General features: G+C 42.8%; 1 protein-coding gene across 4 annotated transcripts in view; it reads right to left on the minus strand.

Moving 5' to 3' along the window:
- tfeb (transcription factor EB) overlaps positions 1-20,368 on the minus strand; it is a 60,453-nt gene that overhangs the window by 18,069 nt on the left and 22,016 nt on the right. For 2 of the 4 annotated variants that reach the window (XM_072665804.1, XM_072665802.1), the window contains exons 2-3: positions 14,822-14,914; positions 284-558 (exon numbers count right to left, since the gene is read on the minus strand). In XM_072665804.1, the coding sequence (XP_072521905.1) occupies positions 284-490 (207 nt within the window). In that variant the 5' untranslated portion in view covers positions 491-558; positions 14,822-14,914. Of the gene's footprint in view, positions 1-283; positions 559-14,821; positions 14,915-16,418; positions 16,481-20,368 lie in introns of those variants that run through there. The other 2 variants (XM_072665805.1, XM_072665803.1) reach the window with 2 other exon arrangements.

Below are 20,368 nucleotides of genomic sequence, written 5' to 3' on the forward strand. Positions count from 1 at the left end.
ACAAGCTGTGTAAACGGCAATAATGGTAGCTTGAAAGGATCTACCACCCAGCATGTACCTAATAAACTGGCAGCTTTGTCTATAACCCGAATACAATAACGCAAGACCAGTAAACCTCCCATACGAACATCTTACTTTAAAGCTCTTCACACTCATTTGTCATGTCGCCAGCATTCAGCTGCCAGCGATAGCCATCAGAATGCCCAGAACTGAGATGCCATCACCCAGTGTTATGTCATTGAACACCTGCAGGCCAGCCACGTGCCTGGCGGACTTTGCTCACCTTCAGCACTTCCACGGGCACCTGCATGGGCGACTGGAAGTGCATGGGGGCGTTGATGGCGGGCGAGGGAGCTGGTAGCCTGGGAGCTCTCTGCTGCATGTACTGCATGGCCGCCACCTGCTGCTGCTGCTGCTGCCGCTCCCGCTGCTCCTCCTGCTGCATCTGGTCGCGCATGAGCTGCAGCCGCAGGCCAATGCGGGTCGCCATGGCCGGGGGGCGCGGGGGCCGGGCCGCTGCTGCTGCCGCACAGTCCAGCACGAGGGGTGGTGGGGTAGCTGTAGGTGACAGAGACAGAGAGGGTTCAACAGGGTTATGATATTTTTAGCTGATGACACGTACAGAAGCACAGCAAGCTTAAAGCTATAGGGAACAGAAGGCTTTTTAACCTATTAATAAATAATGCACTGATCAGCCATAACATTAGAACCCCCTGCCTTGGTTCCATTTGTAGGTCCCTGTTGTGCTGCCAAAGCAGCTCTGACCCACTAAGGCATGGACTCCACAAGACCTCTCAAGGGGTCCTGTGGTATCTGGCACCAGGACGTTTAAGGCTTGGAAGTTGTGAAGCGGGACCTCCATGGGTCCCCCAATGAGCCTTTGAGGGCACCTGTGATCCTGTCGCCGGTTCACTGGTTACACTTTCTGAACGACTTTTGGTAAAAAATGAAAATCCCATATATTTATTAAAAATAAATATACTGTTCCAGAAGTCGTGGTCTTCGTCTAGGTGTTCTCCGGCAAACTTTAGTCTGGCCCTAATTTATTATTTACTAACTTACAAGTGGTTGCATTTTAGGAGACGTTCTAATCATCTGCAGCTGATGTGGTAAACCTGATTGTAATTTTAGATGTTTTTTCTTTAAAAAAACACCAAAAGGCATTTCTTCAGTTGTGTGTGTTTAGTTATATGAACTCAATCTTTCAATATTGTTCAAATTAAGATAAAAAATGACTATAGATAGATATATATAGATATAAATGACAGATAAATGAATAAATATGTTCAAAAACACTTTTCCTGGGTGTTATTTTGATGATTAAGCATTTGAGGCTTAATCATCAAAAAAGGCCAAACACTAAAAATGTACCCATTAAAATAAAATGAACCCAATTATGAATATTATAATAAATTATAATATAATGAACCCAACCTGGCAACTAAAGATTGCTGATTCATAAAGAAGGTCGTTTCTAGTAGAGCATCTACATGTTAACTCTAACCGCCACACTGTACCACTGGATCCAATGCCACTGCCTTTTAACCAGTCCTCCTGATCATAAACTTCATATATCAGTATAATGATAGAGCCTGAGCCAGCGGTACAGCGAGGGCCGAGTGCAGCGAATAAATAAGGCCCAAAACTCAGCAGCATAACGAGTTCTCTGATTGGGGAAGTCATGTGAGTGTCATGTGGCCCTCATGTTTTTCAGCGCTCATGTGAAAGGCCTTTCCGTGCGGGAAACACCCCCAAACATCCTCATGCCATATCCCCCCCTCCCACGCCCACCCAACCCCAGAAAGGCTCACACCCAGTCTCAGCTGGGGAGCCGGGGAGTCCCTACGTGAAGGAGTTCCCCTTTTTTTGGTCCGCTGCTGGAACCTGATGCAAACAGCCATGACTTTGCTGTTTTAACTGTCAAGCTATCCGAGACAAAGCGATGTGGTGGGCTGGGCTTTTTAAATTTATTATTATTATTTAGAGGATCAGTGGATTTTGGGTCCGCTGGTCCCAGATGTAAAGACATACACATACTGACATACTGAGTCATGTAAGCATTTTAGCCCTGGCCATGGTGGGAAAGGCAAACGACAGAGACAGAGAGAGAACCAGGGCTGGCTATGGAGAAAAGCTTATTGTACACGAGGTACAATAAGCAAGGCAGCTCCTATTGAGATAGCACTGAAGCAGCATTTAGCCCACAGTGTACATTTCAGCGGCACGCTGGGGAGGAGGGGGGGATACACTGCCGGCTTTGTGGTGCTGGCTGGTCAGTGGACACTCTCGGGCTTTGTCACCAGGGCTGTGGCCAGAGCTTGACTCTAGTCCAGCAGATGCTGAGCTCTGGGACCGACTGGCTCTGGAACGGTGGACATGCAGCTGGCCAGATTCACAGCGGATCAGGCTTCAGACCTGGACCACCAGGGGTCACGCAAGCAGATAGCGAGGTGTTTAATTAGTGATGTTATCCCATGGATTATTAACCAGCAGTGACAGAGCATTAGCCGGTCAGTGTCTGGGAGTGGTTATTCATACACAGCTCAGACGACATTCTTAAAAAGAGTGAAGGTGCTTCAAATGGTTCATCTGAAACTTGCTCCTTAGCTCCAGACGTGTTAAATTAAACTACAAAGTCACTAAATGATCAAATCTTTAAGAGCAAAGTGTAAAATGAGCTTGTTTTGCTAGTTTACCAGCGCTTTCCTGTCATACTTATTGTGTTGGTGGTCTTTAGCTGGTTGCAGTAGTTGCTCTGCTTCTTACTTTGGACGAAACGGATAAGAAATCTGACCAAAACATTAGATGCAGGCTCTACGCTGCCCTCTGGTGGGCAGTATAAACTTCGTAAAAATACTAAAGTACTACTCTATGTTTACAATTTTAAATATTCAGATATTCAGAGTCATCCCTAGTTTCTAAAATGGTTTGTGGTTCACGTCAGGTTCACACTACACCACTCTCAGAACGCTTTACCGCCTACACGACTTCTTGCCTTGTAATCGGGAATCTTTTAGCGAACTGCACGACTGATCAGCGGCACGGGAGCGGCGTGTCTCAATTACACAAAGATCTTTCACCAGGAGGAGGCAGCGATGAGTCCGTCTGCTCTCCAAAAACACACTTTGGCACAAAAAAAACACACACATACATGAGAGCTAATGCGATGCCATGTGCGAGACACGTTTGTCCATACGAGAGGAGTGATACAGGTTAGCTGTGCGCTGATTCTCAGGGAAAACACACCGAAGAAAAGTAAATAAGAAGAATATGGATTAGAAAAAGGAAGCTTGTTGATGGTGTACAGCTCTTCCCTCAGCTCTCTCCTCCTCACCGTGTGTCTTGCGCTCTCATTGGCTATCACTAGTCACAACAGGACACAACACCTTTTACACGACCAGATTTGGAGTCACCAACAGGTCCAGAAAGGAAACCAGCTGGTTATCTGTCGGGAGCTTGGAAGGCATCAGCCGCGAAAACCATGTGTGAAATTGGCATAAGTATCTTTCATTGTCTTTATACTTATATATCATCACTGCCAAGCAAAAATCTTGTATCTCCTTGTACCTTATTTTTCACTTTTTGGCTTAACTTGAATCTGTCAGTTTTTTGTTTTTCTTCCATCCATCCATTCATCTTCTTATCCACTTCTTCAAGGTTAGGGTGGCCGTGTTCTGAGCCTACCTGGAATCATTGTGCGCAAGGCAGGAATACCCCCAGGGAGAGGGTGCCAGCCCTTTTCTGAGTAGTTTTTTTTTTTAGATTGTGTCAAAAATCATAATAATGACTAAAATATCTTTTGGCATTGACTTTGGTGTGAAGTTTTAATTTCTAAGATATGAGGTTTTGCGTGACAGCGACGACATACACTTGTACAGTGCAAAATCTCAACCTAGCTGAGCGAATCATCGGTGCTTCTCTGCCCTCCATTCAGGACTTGTACTAATCAGGAACCAGAAAACAGGCAGAGGAAATCCTTACGGACTCCTCGCACCCTGGTCACAACCTCTTCCAGCTGCTCAGACACAGGAAGACTGTCAGACACAGGAACAGTTTTTACCCTCAGACCATCACCATCCTCAACAGCTGATCACCAACCTCAGCGCCAGGCCATAGATACTACTGATAAACTCTTATCCTACAGTTACTGCATTACTACACCATCATTCTTTTGACACGTTTACACAATATTTAATCTGTATAGAGCTGCATACTGCTGTTCTGTGAATAACGCTGTAAAGCACACTGTATAGAAATGTGCTGGTATAGTCTGTGTATACTGTGTATACTACTGTTCTCTGTATATTGTGTACTGTCTGTAAATTATATTTAGAGTAGCTGTATATTGTCAATACTAGAGAAATGCTAACAGACAGAACAAATTCCTTGTGTGTGAACAGGCTTACCCAATAAATCTGATTCTGAAAGCCAGGGTTAGGGTTAGCCGTGCTACAGCACCCCTAGAGCAGAGAGGGTTAAAGGCCTTGCTCAAGGGCCCAACACTGGCAGCTTAGTGTACATGGGTATTGAACCCACAACCACGTGAGCCAACTGCCAGACCACATTATTGGACACTGGTTTATTAGAACGCTATTACAAACTAAGGGTTCCCCTCAAATACTTATCCATTGAAAGGTTCTCCAAGCGGTCACACTAACTAAAGAACCCTTAATAAGCACCCATTTTATTAATCTTCCATGAACCACAGCAGAACCTCTAACTGGTGCTGATCCAAGCACCTCGTTGTGCAGCTCCTGACAGCAACCAGCAGCAATCCAGTGGTGAGGAGTCTGTAGACCTCTCAGTCAGCACCGCACTGGTTCACACAGCTCACACTGTCAGCTAGCTTTCGCAGTCCGCCTCCCGTTGTGACGCTGCGGTGTCGCAGAAAGCTCTCCCACTCCACCCGTAAGGAATGCCAGGCTCAGAGTACACTGAATGCGAATACGCTCAAAAGAGCCACGTTGAACAAGTTCCCCATTGTCAGAGCAGGCTGCGATATCTCAGAGAGTCTACATCAAAGCAGAGGGAGGGAGAGGAGAAAAAAGCCTCAAGAAAAACGCCTTTATTTATAATACAGCATGGCGGTGGAGGAGAAGGGGCAGGCAGAGGTTAAGAGTAACACACACACACACATGGGCCTACCAAAATACACAGAGCCGTCTTAGAGTGTTAATATGCCTTGCTTTTTTTAGCTGCCAACACTTCCATGTTGAGTAGTGGCTTTTGAAACGGCCAGCTTAATGCCGCTAAATCTGGGGCTGCAGTTAACTGGATTGTGGGTAATAGGCAGCAGTGGTTTTCATGCCAAGAAAAGGTGGCGCCTAACACTGCCACTGATCTAGGAGCAGAATTAACCTGAACCTGGTTTCAGATCTTCATAGAAGGGGAATTTTGACCACTGCTAATAGTAACAGGGCCTTCTATAGAACATCGGTGTGAGGTCTCTAAAAAAAAGGTTCTCCTGGGGTTCCTCAGAAAAGGCAACAGTTATATAGGATCATGACAACTCACAGAACCATGCAGATGCTTAAATGGTTCTTTGCGGTTCAGAAAATAGTTATTTTGATGAGTGAGCTCTAAATAAGGCTACGGGGGCCTGGAAGGTTTGTTATAATAAGCTGTTATATATTGTTTGTTGCATAAAATTATTGATATGACTACTATTTTATAAAGTACCCTCAAAGAAAATGGGTTCTATAGAGAGTGAAAACCCTTTTATTTGCCAAATCGTTTTTTAGAGGCAAATAAAAAAACAGGGTTTTTCTTTAGTACCGATTAACCTAATAAACAACCACGTGTACATTCATATTAGGGCTGCAATAATAACCAATGAACTGGTCTGTTCAGGAAAATAAATAAATACAGTCTGTCAGCAACTAGATTTACTGTCCTTTTGAATGAAGCTTTTTCAATCCAAGCATCCCAACTTTGAAAATATATGTGACGATAACTAAATATCCTACAGTCCTATAAAAAAAAGTCCTAACACAGCTCATCACACCAGAAACAGTCACAGCCTGTAAAACCTCCCCAAACATCCAGGAACTGTGAGCATCTCTGGAGCATCTTGCTACAAACAGTGACCTACAAAACATCACAATGTCAAAAACGTCTTGAGAAAAAGGTATTGAGGTGTTCAGGAAGTGTCCGTATCCCTGTGGGTGAGCTAGTCTGCCAGTATTACACAAAAACCCAGCTCATCCCTTCAGCCCTGCAGCCTCGATTGTATTTCATTGCTTTAACTTACAAACCTTGTAGAGAGCCATCCTTTCTCAAGATATTTATTTATATATTTATGTTTGGCCCAGATGTCCTTCACAATCTCCCACTATCACATGTAATGGTCCCGACACTGGGAGGGTGAGGACCGACACATGCCTCCTTCGATACATGCACAACCAGCCACCGGCTCTTTCCCAACTGCCACCAATGCAACGTCATCAAGTACCCAGCTCTAAAGCATTAGCTAACAGATGCACAGCATCCCACAGAGTGAACCATCTACCAATTGTGCCAACTGTGCTCTTTCAGGCTCCAGCTGCTGATGGCAGGCAGCGTGACCCTGGATTCGAACCAGAGATCCCAGAGTCTTAGTCTGCAGGACCACTCAGAGCCCTGTATAGTACTTATATTAGTACGGATGTTGCAATTACTAGTATTAACAGATGCTGGTGGTGTTGTCCTGCCGTTTACATGCAATCACTCAGGTTTGTGGACAGTGGAGTGGAGGGATGCCAGAGTTTCAGGGTGCTCCCATGTCTGTGTTACCTTCTGGCTCTGTCCTTATAGTTAGGTTGTTATAGTCAGATCTGCCGGAGTTGCTCATAGTCTGTATCTGTAAACCTAAACAGAAACAATTCCATCTCTTTACCTTTTTTAGAGTAATGACTGTGCTCTCTCAGGCTCCGGCTGCTGCTGGCATATTTTGGACTGCTTGTGTCATGCACAACCTTGCACCCAAGTCTCTGTAATCTTTATATATTAAGAACCCTTTATTAGGAGTGTTTGATCCCTCTTTGATTGAGAATCGAATGCGTAAACCAAGCCAGCTAATCGATGCAGGAAGTGGCATCTGAAATGCTGTGATTTTCTACTACAGTCCTATTTTCCATGCTAGACATGTCCCAGCTTGTTCAAATTTCACCCCATCACTCATAGGCTGGCTAGAACACCCAGCTGTTACCCATGGGCACAGGCAGGGTAGCTTCTTTTCCCTGCTCATGTCTCCCTCTTTCACTCCCTCCCTACCCTGTCTAGCTAAGCGGTGAGGCAAGCCGGACCAAAATAACCACTCCTCACTTTCTGTTCCTCTTTTCAGGGACGCCCTGTTCCACTGGGGTATCAGGCAACTGGAACTAGAAGCCAGAGCGGTTTGTGAAGCGTGCAGTTATGTTTGTGGACAGCAGAGAACTTTCCGTGCCCCAGGGAACACTGGCCAGTGGGGTCCGGCCATCCATGTTTACATACAGGATCAAACACCTGTCAGGTCTGGGTCCCCGAATGCTCTGATTGGGTCCCGGACGGGTGGATTACTCATTTGACTGCACTTCTGGCTGCGCAACCCAACATGCCTTTTCCTTCCTCTTTTGTGTCACGCTAGCAGAGGCCTACGGTGATGCTCAGAACAAAAGACTAACGCACAAGGAAGCTAAACATCAGCCCAGAGAGCCTGGCCTAGTCAGATGTGTTACACACGGTTTTACACAGGAATAATAAGACGCTGTTGTGAGTCTCGTTTCTAGAAATGGCTAGAAATGAAGCCCTAATATAGTACAGATGTTGCAATTACTAGTATTAATAGATGCTGGTGTTGTTGTCCTGCCTTTTACATGCAATCACTCAGGTTTGTGGACAGTGGAGTGGAGGGATGCCAGTGTTTTAGGGTGCTCCCATGTCTGTGTTACCTTCTGGCTCTGTCCTTATAGTTAGGTTGTTATAGTAAGATCAGCCGGAGTCGCTACACACAAAATCTTGTTAAACTCATAGTCTGTATCTGTAAACCTAAACAGAAACAATTCCATCTCTTTACCTTTTTTTGAATAATGACTGCTTACCTGCCCGGCCTGAAACTGATGGAAAACTGACCCACTAGCTACTGCTAGCTACTTCAGACTGGTTGTCCACCCTTAATTGCTGACTATGTAGAAGATACACAGACTTACAAACTATTTGCTACAATGTGCAATACCCCCCCACGTGCAATTAAGAGTCATTTGCAATTATCTGTAAATAATCTGTAAATAATATTGTTATTGCTTTTTTACTTCTATTATTTATTTTGTGTATATATTGGTAATTTATCCACATTTTTGCATCTGAGTGTTTTGCTATCCCTTTGCTGTTGTGACACTGAGAATTTCCCCACTGTGGGACTAATAAAGAATTATCTTATTTTATCTTAATTATTAGTATTAGTATTACCCTCATAAACCATCATCTTTAATTTTATTATTTTTAGGATCACTACTGTGACTGTATCAGTACACACCTGAGCAGTAGAACAGTCTTTCGTGGTGGTACGTTGACTTTTTATTCATAATTAATAAGTAATTTTTTCACCAGAGGAGGTTGGGACCCCATGGGATTCTTGGTTCCTCCCAAGGCTTCTTTCTCCAGCTTCGAGGGAGTTTTTCCTTACCACTGTTGTCTTTGACTTGCTCTTATTGATAAATTCCTGTAAGGCTGCTTTGCAAAATTAGTTGTACAAAAAGTGCTAATCTAATAAATTTGATATTTATTCTGACAATCAACTAAAGATAAGCTTTTTAAAAAAGGCCAAATGCTAAATGGTTGGTGTAGTGGATAAACCATCACCCACCCTACATTTTCCTGCCTATGACCAGGCCTATCGTGATGATTACGCTATCAAGGCATTGTACAGTATATGATTTCTGCTGACCTCGATATTGCCCGTTGTGTTTACTTGTGTGTTTATTTATGTAAGAATTAACGTCACCAGATGTGCTGTGCTTTCGTCTGCTCTCTGTCAGAGGCAGGGCTTGAGTCTGTGAGCAGTATGTGAAAATTATTTCGAAGACAAAAAAAACCCAACGTTATTGTGACAGGCCTACTTCTGTTACATGATTCACATGTAATTCCCTCTGGACAAGAAGGTCAGACAACCTATTTATAGCCTTTCAAAGACTCAGAATACCCCACTGCTACACTGCTACAAAGATAACGAGCAGAACTTTAAAAATATACATTACAGATGAATTCAATTAAAAATAATCAATAAAACCAGCATAGAACACAATGCATGTAAATCAGATGTTTTCTACTATGAGAATTTAACAGTAGAGTAAATTTGACAGTATTTAAAATGGGTCTTATCATCATGCAGACCACCCACTAACCACTTTTGATCTATTAAGTGATCTATTAAGTATTACAGTGATCTTTTTAACCCCTTAAAAAGCTTTTGTCCCACTGGCAGGCCAAAAGTATTATGATAAAGCATAAGAGAATAGCCACGTAGTTTCTTCAGACGTCCCTGTAGTTGCTGAGTAATACGCCTTGCTGTGTGACAAGTCTTGGAGTGTTCAGGGGTTAAACCAAATAATTGTGGCAAAACTACAAAACGCAAGTGTGAGTGAAGAACTGCCCCCAGGTGCCCTTTGGGTAAAGCACTCTGGGGTGTTCATGCGTTGGGCATGCTTTAGGAGATCTAAGCGCTTTAACTCGACTTGTTACTTCATGCTAGCCACTGGAATTTCTCTGGGTGTCAGGGCTGTCAACATGGCCTGAGTTGGGAGTAGAAGCTGTAATACCAACACACACACACACACACACACACACACACACACACACTGGTGCTGACTGCAGTAAGCAGATGTAGGGCCAGCTGCGGCCTAAAGGTTAGAGAAGCGGGCTTGGGAACAGAAGGGTGTTGGTTTAATCCCTTGGAGCAGTAAAAATTGGAGGCGGGGATGCTTTCTCCTCCTGCTCCTCCTTTAACATTCATGGCGGAACTGCCCTTGAGCAAAGCTACTAATGGCTAATTGGTGCTGCCCAGGTGCTGAGGTTATGCCCAACACACTAGATAGGCATGTCTGAGTGTGTGTGTGAGCTTAATCTGAGGACAGTAAACCAAAACTGCACGCACATACAATTTACATACAAGTAGAAATTCTTAAAGTCCAGTTAAACACTGTCCCATGATTAAAATTCCCCAATATGATGCGGCCGTCATGTGCAACACAGTCATGCTGCCAGGAACGCCCATCGGAGTGGCGGTGACCTCACTACCGGCTTTCAGCAAACATCAACATCAACATCACATTGCGTCTGATCTTTACGACTTCTGCTTTTACAGATGTCTTCACAGCAAAATAGAGAACTGCTCTTCTGCAAGCCAGCCAGTTTCATTTTTCACAAAACCTCTGGATCCCATCAATGGCAACTAGCCATGAAATCCTAACAAAGCAGTTAAAATTTACTTTTTTACTTAATATGAATAAAAATAGTTTGTAAATATAACATTTATAAAAATATATATTAAAATATATTAAAAATAGTTTAAAAATAAAAATCCATTTTGTAGCCAATATTCAGTATAATGATCAGTTGCCTACTTGCAAAGTGTTCAGAAGTCATTTATTAATATAAAAGGTCTACATTTTGACTGTCAGTCAAATTTGGTTGGGTGGTCGGTGTGGTACAACAGGTAACACCAAACCACTACCTGCCAGTGGACTAGTACACCATGTTGGAGACTGGGATTCGATTCCTGGTCTGGTTGACTATCCTGCGCTACACCAATAAGAGCCCTTGGGCAAGACTCCTAACCCTACATTGGCTCGCCTCTGTAATACGAGTAACCTTGTAAGTCACTCTGGATAAGAGCGTCAGCTAAATGCCATAAATGTAAATGTAAATTGCTAAGAATTCAATCCCATGTTAATTGTGTTCATCATCAATCCAGCAACAGCAGCAGTTTCAGTCATTAAAGCACTTCTACTCTGCCGTAGCTCTAAATACTATTGGGGTAGTTAATGTAAGTTTTTAAATTCAGTGTATTCCCAAACCACAACGAATGAAGCTAGATAATTGGATGGATGAATGTATGGACAGATAGATGAAGCTCCTGTTAAAGCAACACTATGCAGCATTTTTACCCTACCTATAACATATGACTTATGACTGACATAACTGCACTATGGAACACTGGTGAAGTGCCAGGACAACCTAAAGCTGCGTAAGTCCTGTGATATTACTCTACTGGCACAGTCAGCAGGCTTATTTAACTTTCAGCGACAGTGCTGTATCTCTCAGCTTGTCCAAAAATGCATGTTTAGGGGTGGCTAAAATAGAGGATTACACTCCCTGACTGTAGGGGAAGCCTTGGAGTATAAAAATACTCATTCTCACATACATCCTCTCACATGTCCTCTGAATAACACATACATACATGACCTTTTTGGTATCATGGTACTGACATTCACTTATTTTTATAGTTAGCAGTGGCCAATTATGCTGGGATGTCCCTTTACTTTTAATACTACCCATATTTAACAACTGAAGTAAATGGGGAATACCGTTATTATGCAAAACAGTAAAAACACAACCACGGCCATGGTCTGCCTGAGCCTCGAAATTACAGAGCTAAATTTTGTTCTTAAGTGATGTCTCTCTTTTGTGCGTCTAAAAAAATCCTGCCTTTATTTACAGCACATGCTAGAGATCGACCAATATGGGTTTTTCTATTACCGATGCCGATGTTTAGAGGTCAGGTTCAAGTTTTCTGCTTTATTTCCATGCTAAAATGTCACACAAATAATAATGTCTGAACTTAAATATATTAATATATTAATAATTAAATATAAAAAAGAAAAAACATATAAAAATAAATAATAGCAGTGCTACACAACTGTCTGCAAGTCCTCAAGTAGCCAACTGTGATTAAAAAAAAATAAACGTTCTAATGCACTTGACTAGAGCAGCATCAAAAACCTCTTTTAGTGCAAATAACAGCCCTTATTTCTGAGTGATGGAAATTATGTAAACATTACAGAATAATATGAAATAAATTAAAAGAAACATGCTTTTATTTGAACTCAATTGCAGCCAAATGGCAAATATGGCAAATATAAATTGGCAAATATGGGCCCGATTTATCGGCCGACCACTAGCACATACGACACAACACATTCACTCTGTTGGAAACATTCTTGCAAAGACCAGGTCCAGATCATTTTCTGGAGAAAAAGTCCTAACAGTCTACCGTCAATGCTATGCTAAAGGCTAACCACAACAGACCACAATGACTTGCGAACTGAACGAACCACACAGCTGGTAATAGCCCACTGATATTCTGAATATTATGACAATGCATGGAATTAACCTGTTATTAACCTGTGCAGGAACATGTGACCATCAAACGATCGGTGGAAATCTTTCTAAATTCCAATGTCTTCACAAGACTGGGGAATCCACTGCTGGCTGAACGGATCTATCTGTGAGCACTTCACAGTAATTGCATTCCTGGTGCATTACCAGAGTTTGAGAGTTTGATTGAATCTCTCACTGTCAGGCCATGCACAGGCCATGCTAGCTGACCTGTGGGCTTCAGAACACTGGTACAGTGCACTATTGCTTACTGACCGCCATTGTCTTTACCACAGACGACTAAGCTTATTACATTCTGACCCTTTGCCTTTGAATCAAGAGGCCTTTGTTCTACGGGTGGTGCACAAAGCTGCTATTGATGTAATGTCTTTATAAATAATGTCAGTAATGTTTTTAAATCATATTACATGATCATCTAATAATGCAAAGATTATCAGAGGCAATCCATAGATAGACTTCGTTGCAGCACGTAGTCTGAAGCAGTACTGAGTGCCAGCCTTTTCAGACAAAAAAAAAGCAACAACAATGTAAAAGGTACAGGAATCACTTAAAACTAGTGTTGCGCCGATACCAATACCGTTTCTGTATCGGTACACTTACACTCGGTATCGGTATCGGCAATAGAGAGCACCGATACCATGAAGCTGAAGGACGCTGTACTTTATTTTTTACATAGAACATTTCTGTTTGTATACTTTGTTATAAAATCAAACATAGAACCAACCAGTAAAAGCCATATAGTATATTATTACAATATAGGTATTATTATATAAATTACAATATAGTTATTTTAATTAAGCAGATGTTTAATGGAACTTTTAAGTTGAGTTTCAGCAGCTTGGTACTTCTGAAGTTTAGTACTATAGTCAAATTGAGTCCCTAAATGTGAAATAGTGAAATTGCTGTACGTTTTATTTCTAAGCTTACATTTTTTTCTGCTTTGAAATATGAATTTTAAACACCAGTTCAAATCTTTTATTTATTTTTATTTTTATTTTAATTACGCTCCCCTACCTGCTTGTGTTGTTGCATTGTGGCAATTAAAAATTTTTTAATAGCTGAAACTTTTCAAATGTGAAGATTCTCAGCCAGTAAACGCTACTATTTCAAGCTTATTAGATCTTATTTAGGATCAGATTTAAAAAGTACAACCTATAAAAAGTGGAACAGTGTAAATATCAGGATTTATAATCAGCTATCCAGTATTTAAGTCAGAGTTGGTATCAGTATCGGTACTCGGTATCAGCAGAAACTTGAAAATCTGGTATCGATATCGGTATTGGAAAGGACATTGAATGGTATCGGTGCATCCTAATTATGTCCTGGAGTTGATTCCAATTCTGAAATGTGTTTTGGACAAGAGACACTAAACCAGTGAGTCTGACTGACATGACGTGACCACTGAAGGCTTATTTACACTCATTTCACGCCACTATGATCCGAGGATCGCCTGTTTGAATCCCAGGTCATGCTGTTTGCCATCAGCAGCCGGAGACAGAGAGAGCACAACTGGCCTTGTTGTCAATGTGGAGGGTGATGGCCCTTCCTCCCCACATCACTCCTAGTGTGGCGTTGGTCAGCACAGGCGTCTCTTAGCTGTTTTATCGGAGTTGGGGAGCCACACTTTCCTCCGAGCGAAGATCATAAACAGGCATTGGTTGTGGGCAGTGCTAGTCATAGGGGGGAGTTTCTGGCCTTTTAAGTTAAATGGGGTAAAATTAGACGTCCGTTTCAATCGATGTAAGCCGTCACTGCCCACATACTTCTATGCATTATTTACGTTGGCATGGGTGTTAAGCAATACATCCACTAAAGGGCAGTTCAAAGACAAATATGCAAACGCAAAAAAGCAAACATGGCAACGGTGGAAGAAGTGGAAGTGGTCTTGGACTATTGGCTACACTGTCCTCAAGTTTCTAGTGGTACTGCCCCGTTCTGCCCGTATCCGTAAGCTTTCAGAATGCGGATAGAAGGTTCCGTCCAATATAGAGCCTAAGTGCGCCTTAAATTTACCTTTCAGATTAAGCCAACCACAACCCAGTCACAGATGTTGCTGCTGCCAACAAAAGCATGGTGTAGGAAGGCAACTGTGCTCTCTTGAACTCCGGCTGCTGATGGCAGATTCGAGCCAGCAATCCTCAGGTCATGGTGAATGGTGACAGCGCTATAGTCCACTGGACCACTCAGAGCCCTTACTTTAGTGATTTGAACATTATTTGAATATAAATGCTGTAAATTAACCGTGAGTATAATTTACTGGCTTACTTTCAAACAGTTCAGCAAAGTGAAAGCAATAACGTTCAGCTTCTAGAAGCTACCCTTTGCACTGACCTTGACAACACGTACTCATAACTGCAGAATTTCCAGTGGGCTGAAGCCGACTGTGCTCAGAGGCCCGGCTAAATGGCGCATTCTCCGCGGGCTTTCTACGTCTCTATTTATTTATCTCGGAGGACGTGGCCACAATTACCTCTTTGTGCAGAAAGTGCTGAAAGCGATCTGGGTGTCTTCCACGCGCCGCGCTCTACATTTCCCCGCGCCGGGCCGAGGGTGGACCGAGAAACTGGAAGGGAAGCACAGAGGACAAGAAGAGATGGTATCAGTGACAGGAGAGGCCTCGGTGAAGGTAGCAGTGTAGGTGATCAGACTCCTGCGCGGTTACAGCTCCTGTCAGAGGCGAAAACATTGCGACAGGTGCACGGCAACAATAACATACGGCTTATTTATAGAGGCTTCCTTTCCACAAGCTGGGGCGCTCAAATACGTGGTCTATGTTGCAAAATGTCGCATATTAATAGTAGCCTGCATATAAACAACTTTAATGGATCTAGAGTCAAGGCCACAGGAATATAGTGACCCATATGTAGCTCATAATTAGGAAAAACACCATCTCATCATGATTGGCTTACCCCCTTAAGCAGCCTATGGCCTGCCAATGGGCTGAAAGTGTTATTATAAACTTCTGTTATTAAAGAAAAGCCCCACCAGTTTGTGTAATACACCTTAGTGTGTGATAAGCCTTGGAGTGTTAAGGGGTTAAGTAGGGGTGGGCAGTTTGACAATATTTAATCATACTGGAATCAATTTTGCTATCATGATTTACTAATAAAACTATATTGTGTATCGTGGATATTACGATTATGAAGAAATTCAAGCCTTAATTAATCCTAATGGGCGAATAGCAGAGTGGTCTCCTTATTGACTTGTTTTAGTAGTGTCTAAACTCAGAGGTATCTTTGAATTATTAGTCTGTTTAAACTAGCTGAGGTTTTTCTTGGGTAAATAGCAAAGCACTTTTGTAAGTCGCTCTGGAAAAGAGCATCTGCTAAATGCCTTAAATATTAATGTAAATGTCCTGCTTAACTAAACAGTGTAGCTAATCTTGAGTATGAGAGTTAGTATTTGGATATCTGTGTTTACAATCTGCTACTGTTAGAGAATGATATCAAAATATCGTGATAAAAATGTCTTTAAATATCGTGATAAGGTAGCTCTAATACCGTATCGCCCAGCTCTAGGCTAAGCAGAGTATTTTCCTAGGAATCGTGTTGTTATTCTGAGAGCTGGCTGCTTTGAGAGTGCTGGAATTAGTAGAAACAAGCTAATACTCCACTACAAAGTCAGCGATTAAGCCAAGAGGCAAAACCCGGACGGGCAGTTTAATAAGCTGGCCTTTAGGGTTGGAGCACATGGGCGTTCGTATACAGTGAAGACGCAATCAAGGCAACTTCACAATGACGTAAAAATGTAATTTCAGGCCTTATCTGGATCAGCCAACCAGACGCAACAATCAGAGACATTAGAAAAACCCCCGGCAAGCAAGACAGCCAACCTCTGACAAGTGGTCCTGATTCCACCGTGTGCCGTTAAATCCTTTACATCCAATTACAAATCTCACAGCAGCTTAGCCAAATGTAATAAACATGCCTCAGTCAACTTAACTTGCTCAGAAACAAAGAGCATATTCAAGCTGCCCAGCTGATCCTTCATATCAAATTATGCCCTGTTAAGCCCTATTTCACTCACACACACGAAAAATATCATAATAAAGACAAGCTTAGCTGTACCATATGATCCACGGTGCGCCACCGCAACCCAGTGCAACCTCTTATTCAGTGCTGAGATCCAGTGTCCATGCTAACAGCAGCCCGAGTCCTCAGATCAGCACCAAACCCCCTGCTGTCCAAACACAGCTCAGAGAATGAGCTTTCATATTGCAGCGCCACTCTTTAACGGCACTACTGGCTGTGCTCGTGAAGAGAGAGCCACAATCGCTCGTGACCAAGAGCCACGAGAGAGAGAGAGAGAGAGAGAGAGAGAGAGAGAGAGAGAGACAGAGAGAGACTCACAGGGAAACCCTTAGTCATGAAGCCTTGCTCTATCCAAAGCTCCTATTTTCTTCCTCCGCCTCCACTTCCCCTAAATTACTCAAGCGCTGTCCGCCACCCTCAGACAGGAACAACAAGGCCCCCTCGGTTTCCCGGACCCCCTTTCCTAGAATGATCTTCCCTCTTATCTGAGGGAACTACTGTACGTCTCTAGGAGGGCCGGGGTTGGTGTCTGCTGAATCGCTGAACAGGCTGGACGAGGAAAGCCAGCCTCATACATACGAGGGCATGCAAAAGTTTGGGTACGGAGAGCTTAAGTTCTCCAAAAGGCATCAAGTTCCAGACGAAATACTAATTTTAATATTTTATGCAAAATTAGTGCATTGTTTTATTTTGTACAATAATGAGAGGAGGCAAAAGTTTGGGTACCCCAAGAGATCTGAGACTTTCTCTCTGAAAACTTCCAGGGCCCATGGGCAGTGTACAACCTGGACGAGGCCCATGTTTAACCCCACCTGGTCCCATCACTGATCCTGCTGGGGCCCGAGCGTCCAAATGTGGGCAAACATGAACCATCCAGGTTCCACACGGGCAAGCTACCACCTACATAAATATGACCTTCACAAAAAATGAGTGTCCAAAGTTATGACGGAGCATCTAAACAACCCAGAAGCCTTTTGGAAACAAGTCCTGTGGGTTGGTGAGGTTTAAGGAGAACATTTTGGCTGGAAAAGGTGAGTAGATTTTCATGATGAGAACATCTGATCAACTGTTATGGACAGGGGTGGACTGATCATGCTTTTGGGAATGTGTTGCAGCCAATGACAGAGGGAACTTTTGCTTTGGCAGTTTTGTTATTTTGAATCTGTCAAAGATGTTTGATACTATAATAATATCATATAAAATATTATATCATAAAAATTTTAAAGAAACATGTCATCTTTAACATTACGCCTTTAGTCACAGACATTTCATAACAGAAATGTAGACTTTTGGTTTGCATGCCACTGTACATTCAACTACGGGGCAAATACACTATATGGACAAAAGTATTGGGACACCTGCTCCATTCGTCTGATTTCCTTCTGAAATCAAGGATATTTTTGTTGAAGTGACCGTCTCTACTGTCCAGAGAGGAAAATTTTCTACTGGATCACCACCCCACCTCATCATCCCCAACTCCCCAACCCAAACATTCCAGAGAACACCATCATTCCAGAGGGGGCTTTATACCCTTCCTGTAGCCCACACCTGGCATTAGGCAGCATGGTGCTAATAGCTTCACGTCTATCTGCTCCAGATCCAGTCCTATTTATTCTACTGGCAGTTCTTCTTCTCTACAGGGACTAGACTAAAAGCTGTGTCAGCAATGGATGCAACTTAAAGAGAGCTGAATGCATTCATTAGAAGAGGTGTCCACAAATATTTGGACATATAATGTAGGAGGAAATAGACTGCTAAAATATGATGACTGCACAATAGTTTGACATCCAGTCAAAATCGCAACACCAATGGCAGCCATGCTGACCCCCAACCACTACTAAAGAGCATGAGTCTTTGCGTGCAGACAGTTAATAAAAAACTAAATGGAAAGTGAAGAGGCTGGTTTGCCTCCGCCGCAGAACCGCATGTGATAATGCATATGAATGTCATCCACCCTCTTTTGCCTGAGGTTGAGCACCTCTGTATGAACTACAGTACGCTGAACAGTACAGCGGCATATCTGAACTGCGCTGTGATCTGTACGACTTCCTCATTTTCCACCTTCAGAAACGAACACAGCCGCTCGCCCCTGCAACCGGGAGAAGACGCCGGTCTATGAACGCGGCACGAGTGGTTTCTGGAGAGATCTTATGAACGTAAAGAATTAAACACAGTTTCACAATAACGTGCTTTTCTTTTTCTAATCAGCAGCGGCCGCCGCAACAGTGACGTTCTGTCACCACCTAGTGGTTAACCGACCTGCCCTGAGGCTCACAGACATGTTCAAACCTGCCTTTAGTTCATTGCTACCAGCATTAGATCAAAGCAACCTCTCAAGGGTGTCTGAACTTTTGGATATTTGATATTATAATAATATTAAATAAAATATTATATTATTAAAAACAAAATGTGTCATCTTTAACATTACGCCTTCATTTGCAGACATTTCGTAACAGAAATGTAGACTTTTTGTTTGCATGCCACTGTACATTCAACTAAGGGGCAAATACACTATACGGACAAAAGTATTGGGACACTCAATTCTCAAAGAACCATCTGAATAACCAATCTGAATTATTTCTAGAATGCTTCAATGTGCTTTAGATGGTTATTTAAGTTATACCATAGAATAACCACTTTTGATTCCATAAAGAACCCTGTTCTTAATGGAGATGTGAGTGTGAGGAACTTGGTAACGACACTCACACAACAACTCTCCTACATGTTTATGTGTGGAACCAAAAAGGGTTCTTCTATAGCATCACTCAAAGAACCACCTGAAGCTCTGGAATGATGACGAAGCTCCATCCAATACTTTTAAGATGGGTTGGGGAGTTGAGGATGTTGAGGTGGGCTGGTGATCATCATCATCCAACATCCTGACCTCACTAACGCTCTTGTCGCTGAATACAATAAAATCCTTACAGCAATGCATCGCTTCCAAAATCTAGTAGAAAGTCTTCTTTCCTGGACAGTAGAGACAGTTACTCCAACAAAAGCAGGATCAGCTCCCTTGATTTTAGAAGAAATCAATGAATAAGCAGGTGTCCCAATACTTTTGTCAATACAGTGGATCCATAGGTTGGGTATAACAATGACATTTTTAGTTACTGTATTGTGAAAAGGAAACAAAAAGCAGCCCTTTAAAAAGGAGGAGGGGGGATTTTAGGGAGGAAGTCACTTACAAGAAATGTGTATTTCATGATGCCTGACTCAGTGTCATCCACTGATGGCTTGGGTCATCATTTGCCTATTGAAACCTAAACAAAGCCAGGCTGCCCTTTGTGCTTCGTGACATTTAGGCAGATACTGACAGAAGCACAACAACAGTCCGGGGAACACAAGCGTCCTTAAAGACCTGAGAAGGTATCACTTTAGTGACTCTGTATTACTACTATCACTGGCAGCTTTTTCATATTTTAATTTCATATGATATTTAGTATCCCAATACATTCACATTTAAGGCATTTCTCCAGAGCAATTTACAAAAGTGCTTCACTGTTTACTCCAGAAGAACCTCAGCTAGTTTAAATAGACTAAAAACTCAAAGCTCCTCTAATCTTAGACTCTACTAAACACAAGTCAATGTGTACTCTTCTCTTTGCCTGAGTACTCTCAGAAGAGGAGGGTCTTCAGTCTGGGTTTGAGGACAGCGAGTGTTGGACTCTGCTGTTCGGACACCCAGGGGAAGTTCATTCCACCACTTCGGTGCAGGACAGTAAAAAGTCTGGACGCTTGTCTTCAGTGGATCTTAAAGGATGGCGGGTCGAGCCGAGCCGTACTTGAAGCTGGAAGGGCTCTTGCTGCAGATCGGCTTTTGACCATCGCCATCAAGTACGGAGGGGCTGGCTGGTCCAGTCTGGGCTTTGTAGGCCAGAGTCAGGGGTCTGAATCTGATGACCTGGGCAGCAGCTACAGAAAGCCAGTGAAGAGAGAACGCAGCAGTAGAGGAGGAGCTGAACTTAGAAACGATGAAGACGACCCGA

Source organism: Salminus brasiliensis, chromosome 21 (genome assembly GCF_030463535.1).
Source record: "Salminus brasiliensis chromosome 21, fSalBra1.hap2, whole genome shotgun sequence".
Lineage (NCBI taxonomy): Eukaryota > Metazoa > Chordata > Actinopteri > Characiformes > Bryconidae > Salminus > Salminus brasiliensis.